At 49.3% G+C, this 7,603-nt stretch overlaps 1 protein-coding gene across 1 annotated transcript in view; it reads right to left on the bottom strand.

The window, feature by feature from the left end:
- Positions 1 to 1,900, bottom strand: part of LOC104873889 (cone-rod homeobox protein) — a 3,906-nt gene extending 2,006 nt beyond the window's left edge. Inside the window, exons 1-2 of the mRNA XM_010640815.1 lie at positions 1,801 to 1,900; positions 321 to 472 (exon numbers count right to left, since the gene is read on the bottom strand). Coding sequence (XP_010639117.1) covers positions 321 to 472; positions 1,801 to 1,900 — 252 coding nt within the window. The remainder of the gene's footprint in view (positions 1 to 320; positions 473 to 1,800) is intronic.
- Between the last annotated feature and the right edge of the window lie 5,703 nt (positions 1,901 to 7,603).

Raw genomic sequence — 7,603 nt, 5'->3', positions numbered from 1 at the left:
TCCTGCCTCAGCCTCAGCCTCCCCAGCTCTGGGATTACAGGTGTGTGACACCACCTCTGGCAAAAGCAGACTTTTAAAAAATGAAAATAAAACTCCACGATCCGCGTGGGTCTTCTCGCCAGACTGCGTGACACACAGACCTGAATGAGGAAGGGTGAGGGGACCCAATGGCCCCGGGGAACAGCTGTATGGAACAGGAAGCTGCCCCAGAGGGGATGGGAGCCAGCAGGGGGAGGCAGTGACAGGACAGGAGACAGGGACACGAAGCCACTTTCCAGTTTGGGCTCAGGAAGGTCCAGCCGCGGGGCCGGGGCACCCACCTGAACCCGGGACTCCGGCAGGTTGATCTTGAGCGCCACTTCCTCGCGGGCGTACACATCGGGGTACTGGGTCTTGGCGAACAGCGCCTCCAGCTCCTCCAGCTGGCTGCGGGTGAAGGTCGTCCTCTCACGGCGCTGCTTCCGGGGGGCACCTGCGGGCCAGGACAGGGACCTCAGCACCCCAGGAAATGGGCTCACCCCGTCCTTCCTTCTCCTTCGGGGGGAGTGGCTTTAGCCCTGTAAGCAGATGTGTGAGTCCCTGCCCTTTGCAAAATTTCTTTTCTTTTCCTTTCTTTCCATTTGTTTGCCTTCTGAGACAGCATCTCACTGTGCAGCCCAGGCTGGCCTTGAACTCAGAATCCTCCCGCCTCAGCCTCCAAAATGCTGCAATTACCCGTGTTCACCACCATGCCTGCCCGCCTCTCTCCAGTGGAGACTCACATCTCACCCAGGCTCTTCCTAGAGTCCTAGGCTCAAGCAACCCTCCTGCTTCAGCCTCCCGAGTAGCTGGGACTCTAGGCTGACACTACTGCCCCCAGCCCCAGCTCCTGAGGTTTCTCATGTCCGGGTGATCTCCTCTGCCCTAAGACACTGCGGCTGAAGGGTGATCGCTGAGAGTCCATTTTACCCTGTAAAAGTGCTGGTGACTCAGAACAGTTTGAATGAATACAAACGGGAGGAAAAACAGAAGTAAAGCTTCATAACCCGTCACAGGTGGTGCAGATTTTCAAATGCGAACCCAGTTCCAACAATTTAGCAATTCAGCCTTTCTTTTTTTTTTTTTTTTCAGATTGATCCCAAGGCATTAATATTGAGCTATAGCCCCAGCCATGTTTTGTTTGTTTGTTTGTTTGTTTGTTTGAGACAGGGTCTCACTATGTAGTGAGACTGACCTGGAACTCACTATGTAGCCCAGGCTCGTCTCAAGCTCACAGCGATCCTCCTGCCTCAGCCTCCTGAGTGCTGGGATTACAGGAGTGCGCCGCCTCGCCCGGCATCCCCAGCCATTTTTATTTTGAGATGCAATCTCACGAAGTTGCCCAGGCTGTGCTTGAACTGGTGACCCTCTTGCCTCAGCCTTCCAGAATGCTGAGAGTACAGGCATGCGCTACACCCCTAACTTGCTAACCTAATGACTCAGCAAGACCCTGTCAAACTTTTATTTACTTGTTTATTTGTTTGTTTGTTTGAGGCAGGGACTCACTATGTAGCCCAGGCTGACCTCAAACTCATGAAGATCCTCCTGCCTCAGCCTCCCAACTGCTAGGATTACATGTGTGTACCACCCTGCCTGGCTAGCACTGTCCCTGTGTTCTACTCCACTAAGGATGTGCAGGCATGTTTCACGCTGCAGAGGAACACAGGAGCTGCCAGGTGGCCCCAGTGCCACCCTGTAAGTATCTTCCCCCAGGGCAAGGGACCCCAGAGGTTCCCAGGAGATGGGGCCCGTGGTGAGGGCAGGAAGGGGTACAGCACTCACTTGGGTAGGGTACAGCCTGATGCATCAGGTCCACACTGGGGCCACTCAGGGCCAAGGCGTTGACAGAATAGTGGGGCCCGGGGTTCATATACGCCATCATGATCTTCGAGACTCAAGGCCCAAGCTGAGGGCCTGCAAGAGAAGAGGGTGTCAGACACTCGCTGTTGGTGATGCACAGGCTAAGGGTCTCTAGCGAGACCTCTGGGTTCTCACTGTGTAGTCCAGGCTGGCCTTGAACTGACTGTGCTATAGCCCAGCCTGGCCTCAAACTCAAGGGCATCCTCCTGCCTCAGCCTCCTGAGTGCTGGGATCCAGGCGTGCGCCATCGCACCAGGACCTCATCTATAAAATGGCCTTCTGGTTAATGTTGTGAGAGTTTCACTGCAACTGTAAAGCAGAAAGTCAAAGCCACCATGGGCTCAGAGAAGCCTTTACTCTGCTCCATCCTGTAAAAACTCGGAGCCAGTCAGGTGCAGAGGCACAGACTGTAACCCCAGCACTGGGGAGGCTGAATAAGGAGGATCAAAAGTGCAAGCCCAACCTCGGAAACTTCTCATCTTAGCAAGACCCTGTCTCAAAATAAAAAAGTGTTTAAAGGGGTCCTTTAATCCCAGTGCTAGACGGAGGTGGCAGTCACCCTAAGGGACATGACAATAACATGACAGGAAGCCACAGCACACCTGCCAACAATGCATGAGGCCCTCGGCTCCATCTCCAGCAAGAAAAAAGAGGAAAAACAGCCCTGGTGAGTGATGATCTTCCAGGATTGATCCTGACCAGCTGGGCCAGAGAAATGGGCACTCCTGGCCAACACTGATGAGAACACACTGGAAGCCATCTTTCCTCGGTCCTGACAACCTACCCCGAGACAGGGTGGTCTCAGGTTGGGAAAGACATAAGGTGTTTTAAATACGGTACCCAAGCCCAGTGTGGTGGTGCACGCTGGTGATCCCTGCACTTGGGAGGCTGAGGCAGGAGAATTGCCAAATTTTGAGGCCACCCTGGGCTACATAAGGAGACCCTGTCTTAAACAAACAAACAAAAAAACAAACAAACCAGTAAGTACATCAGTAAGTACAACACCACAAAACACACAGTAAGTGCTGTACAACTGGTGGTGGTAGTAATTGTGGTAACTGGCAAACATACATTTACGTAGACTGGACATTAAAAAATTTTTTTCTATTAAGACAAGTTCTTAACAGGTGTGGTGGTACATGTCTGTAATCCCAGCACTCCAGACGCTGAGGCAAGAGGATCATCTCAAGTTCAAGGCCAGCTCAGGTTCATAGTGAGTTCAAGGCCAGCCTGAACTATATAGACCTTGTCTCAAAAAAAAAAAAAAAAATTCAGACAAATTCTTGTTCTATTAGCCTCAAACTTGTGATCCTCCTGCCTCGGCCTCTTGACTGCTGGGCTTATAGGCACACTACCTGTCTCTAGGATTTTTTGTTTTGTTTTGTTTGAGACAGTCTCACTATGTAGCCCAGGCTGGTCTCGAACTCACAGAGATCCTCCTGCCTCAGCTTTCTGAGGGCAGGGATTACAGGTGTGCACCACCATGCCCAGTTAACTCTAGGGCTTTTAATGCAGCATTTTTACAATCACCAAAACATGGAAGCACACTCCACAGGTCACCGCCAAAGGGCTATGCCAAGAAAATTATGTAACTTCAGTAAAACCATGACCAGCCATGAACAGAGGACCAGGAAGTCACTCAAACCTCAAGGCTGCCGTCTGTGCACGGATCCTAAGTGAGGTCTAGCATACAGTGAGGAGACTTATCCTGAGAGATGGGCAGCAAGTGGCTTCCGGCCCACCCTGAGCGCCCTCTGTCACAGCCCCCTGAGACTCCTGTATTTTCTAAGGGACTCTGCTTGGATTGATTCACCACTCGTAAGATGAGGGTCCAGATTCCACAAGATAGTGGTCATTTCTGTTTGGGGAGTAGCTGTTTGTTTTTGTTTTCTGACTGGTTTGGTTTGATTTGATTTTAAGTTTGGTTTTTCTGAGACAGGGCCTCACAGTGGAGCCCAGGCTGACTTCACACTGAGTACAGGCAGGAACCGCCCCACCTGGTTTTGATTTGCTATTGAAAGGGGGAGGTCTCACTATGTTGCCCTGTCTGGTCTTGAACTTGTGAGCTCAAATCAGCCCCCTACTTCAGCCTCCCAAGTAGCTGGGACTATAAGCATAAGCCACCGTGTCTGACTTTGAAATGATAACTTCTGAAAGCTGCGATTTATCTCTGGCAGAAAAGAGATTCTCAGTAGGGCCTGGTGGTACCTATAATCCCAGCACTCGGGAGGCTGAGGCAGGAGGATCTCTGTGAGTTCGAGACCAGCCTGGGCTCCATAGTGAGTTCCAGGTCAGTCTCAACTACATAGTGAGACCCTGTCTCAAACCCCTCCCTGCAAAAAAAGAAGAAGGCCGGAGAATGGAGAGTTCACGTCCAGCCTGGGCTACACCACAAAACCATGGTTCAAAGAGAGCAGTGTGGGGAGGGAGGAAGCGGAAGGGACGGCAGGGAAAGAAACTGCCAGGTTGTGGTTTATTTCCATGGAGATCTTTGTCTTTTCCTTTCTTTCTTTTTTATGGCTCAGAGCATCTTTCTTTCTTGTTTGGTGAGGAAATCAAACTCTCATGTGCCAGGCAGGCCGCACCACTCCGCCCTGTCCTCCTCTGCCCGGTTACCTTATTTTTTTCTGAAACAAAGCATTTATTGGCGCATTTTAGGTACACACAGTGAGCCTTCGCGTCACAGGGATTTTACCTCCACGTAACACATCCCGCTCCCTCTTTTTCCCTCCCCGCCGACCCCTCTTCCTTTCCTTTCCTTCATTTTTCCCCTTCTGTTTTCTTCCAGTTTTTCTTGACTCTTCCCCTGCTTCCCCTCCCCTCCCTGGGCCCCCTTCTCGTTTGAACATTTTCTTCCCGTTCCCCAGTGTCTGTTACGCGTTCTAGTCCCGTCCCCGCCTGCAGTTGTCACACCAGAGAAGCCGTGCAGTATTCACACACGTGTGCGATTTCTTTCACCCGAGTGTGGCCCCAGGCTCCCTCCTTAGCTAGGAATGTCTACGTGTACCTTCTACATGGCAGAGGAGTGCTTTCCGTGGCCATCTCCTTATTTTATTTTATTGTTTTGGTACCGGGGATCGAACTTGGGCCCTGGCACTTTCAGGGCAGGCGGTAGCACCACTGAGCTAAACTGCCAGCTCCATGACAATCTTTAACCAGCTTTGAATCTAAACCAGGCGATCCCTTTTCCAGCAACTTTCCTGATGAACTTGTCCCTCCAGCCGTCCTTTTGTTTCCTCATCAAAGACTTAAGTCTTTTTTTTTTTTTTGAGACAGGGTCACTAAGTAGCTCAGGCTAGCCTGGAACTCATTGCGATCCTCCTGCCTCAGCCTCCCGGATGACTTAAGTCTTTGAACAGTGTTTATTATGTACCCGTTTAAGAGGCAGGCTATTTGTCTGTTTGTGGTATTGAGACTTGAACCCAGGGCCTTTGCACTGAGCCACATCCTCAGCCCTGTTTTCCTTTTATTTTGAGAGCCAGTCATGGTGGCATACTCAGGAGGCTGAGGCAGGAGGATCAAAAAACATTTAAGGCCCACCTTGGACTATAAAATGAGTTCAAGGCCAACCTGAACTGCATAGTGAGACCCTATCTCAAAAAACCAATTTTTTTAATTTAAAATTTTTATTTTGATTATAGATATTCCTCATTTAATGACTTACCTGTTCAAAAGCTGTTTGGACTTACAACCTGTTCAGACTTACAACCCATCTTGTTTTCTGTGCAGTTCTGTACCTCTTGTTTATAGAGCCTCGATGTCTTTTTTTTTTTTTTTTTAATGGTATCGGGGATCAAACTCGGGACTTTGCACTGGCTACTTCGCACTGGTGAGGCAGGGGGCGCCACTGAGCTGAATCCCTGGCTCAATGTCTTTGTTTTGTGCAGTGTACCTTGTTTATACAGAGCCGTCATTTCTGCTGACTGTGCTACCCAGTACAGTACCGTAGTTTTAGGTTCTGTTACACATCACAGCACTGCAGGTAAGAGCTATGCAAATAAAATCAGAGTCACCACGTTGGAGTTTCCTTGGACGATGTCATTTCTTTGCTTCTAATGTACATACTATATAGAAAACTCTTCATGTGGCGAATAATGCATTTAACAACCTGCTGGTGGTAACATCTCAGTCATTAAGCAAAGGGTGTCTTTTTGTTTTGTTTTGTTTTTTCCGAGATCGGGTCTCACTATATAGTCCAGGCTGGGCTTGAACTTGTGGAGATCATCCTGCCGTGGCGTCCTGAATGCTGGGATTACAGGCGTGCACTGCCACACCCGGGCTTGCCTTTTAGATTTTCTAAACGTACTTTGATAATACGTGGGGGGGGTGTTAGGTATCATATATGACCAAATTAAATATCGATATAACAGATTTGTAGCATTATTATACATATCATATAATCATTTAATAGTATTTCTTATAAATTGTATAAAATTAAAGTATTTATTATAGCAGAGCGCAGGCCTGGGCTCCATAGTGAGTTCAAGGCCAGCCTGAGCAGCATAGCAAGAGCCTGTCTCAAAAAAAAAAATAAATAGAGACAGATAAGAAGAAATGGGGGCTGTGGGATGTGGCTCAGTACAAAGGCTCCCAAACTCCCTTCCCACAATTAAAACCTCTGTACTAGGACGATCTTCTAACCACACCCCTATATTTTGTCTCTTCTGCTCCCAATTTGAGAATGCTTTGTCTTTTTCCTTCACAAGCCTTGCCTGCCTGGGTTTCCGTAGAAACCACAGAACTGCGCCTCTTCACACGTCTTTCCCCCGTCCTTGCACGTAGCTCACCTTAACCCCAATTTGATTACTAATAAAAATCAGCGGAGCTGGGCATGGTGGCGCACACCTGTAATCCCAGCACTCGGGAGGCTGAGGCAGGAGGATCGCTGTGAGTTCGAGACCAGCCTGGGCTCCATGGAGAGTTCCAGGTGAGTCTCAACAACATAGTGAGACCCTGTCTCAAAAAAAAAAAAAAAAAAAAAAAATTACAGCACACCTGTAATCCCAGCATTCGGGAGGCTGAGGCAGGAGCATCCCCACAAATTCAAAGCCAGCCTGAACTATATAGGCATGACCCTGTCTGAAACAAACAAACAATCTCCAAAAGCCAACAAAACGTAAAAACCTCTGAGGCCACCTCCTACTCCTATTAGGGCAGCCTCAGCACCCCTTCCTGCCTCTGCACGGTGCACAGAAGCTACTGGAGCCCTTCTCCCGCTGCAGGTCTCAGCTCAGGCATCATCCCCCAGAGCAGCTTCTCCTTTCTCTCTCTCCTGTTCTTCAGAGCATAGCTAGGTCTTTTTTGCCTGTTTGTTTTGTCTTGTTTTGTTTGTTTCTATGTTTCTTTCTTTATTACGCTACTGGGCAATGAACCCATGGCTTTCACACTAAGCCACATTACCAGCCTCCCCGCTTTTAAATCCTTTCTATTCTAAGAAAACTTCTCCCTAACTTGCTAAACTGCCCAGGCTGTGCTCCAACTTCCGGTCCTCCTGCCTCACCCCCCACCCCAGTGTTGGAATTACAGGCCTGGCCCATTTGATATAAATTGTGTTTCTACTGTTCATTCAGTGGATTTGGTTTGGTTTTGCTTTTCTGAGACAGGGTCTTGATATGTAGTTCAGGCTGGCCCTGAACTTACCATGTAGCCCAGGTTGGCTGCAAAGTCATAGGGATCCTCCTGCCTCAGCCTCCGGAGTGCTGGGATGCAACACCGGCCCTGGCTC

This window comes from Fukomys damarensis, unplaced genomic scaffold, assembly GCF_012274545.1.
Source record: "Fukomys damarensis isolate Sample0158 unplaced genomic scaffold, DMR_v1.0_HiC HiC_scaffold_19, whole genome shotgun sequence".
Lineage (NCBI taxonomy): Eukaryota > Metazoa > Chordata > Mammalia > Rodentia > Bathyergidae > Fukomys > Fukomys damarensis.
Note: the sequence above shows the minus strand (reverse complement) of the source record. Positions and strands in the feature narration are given on the sequence as shown.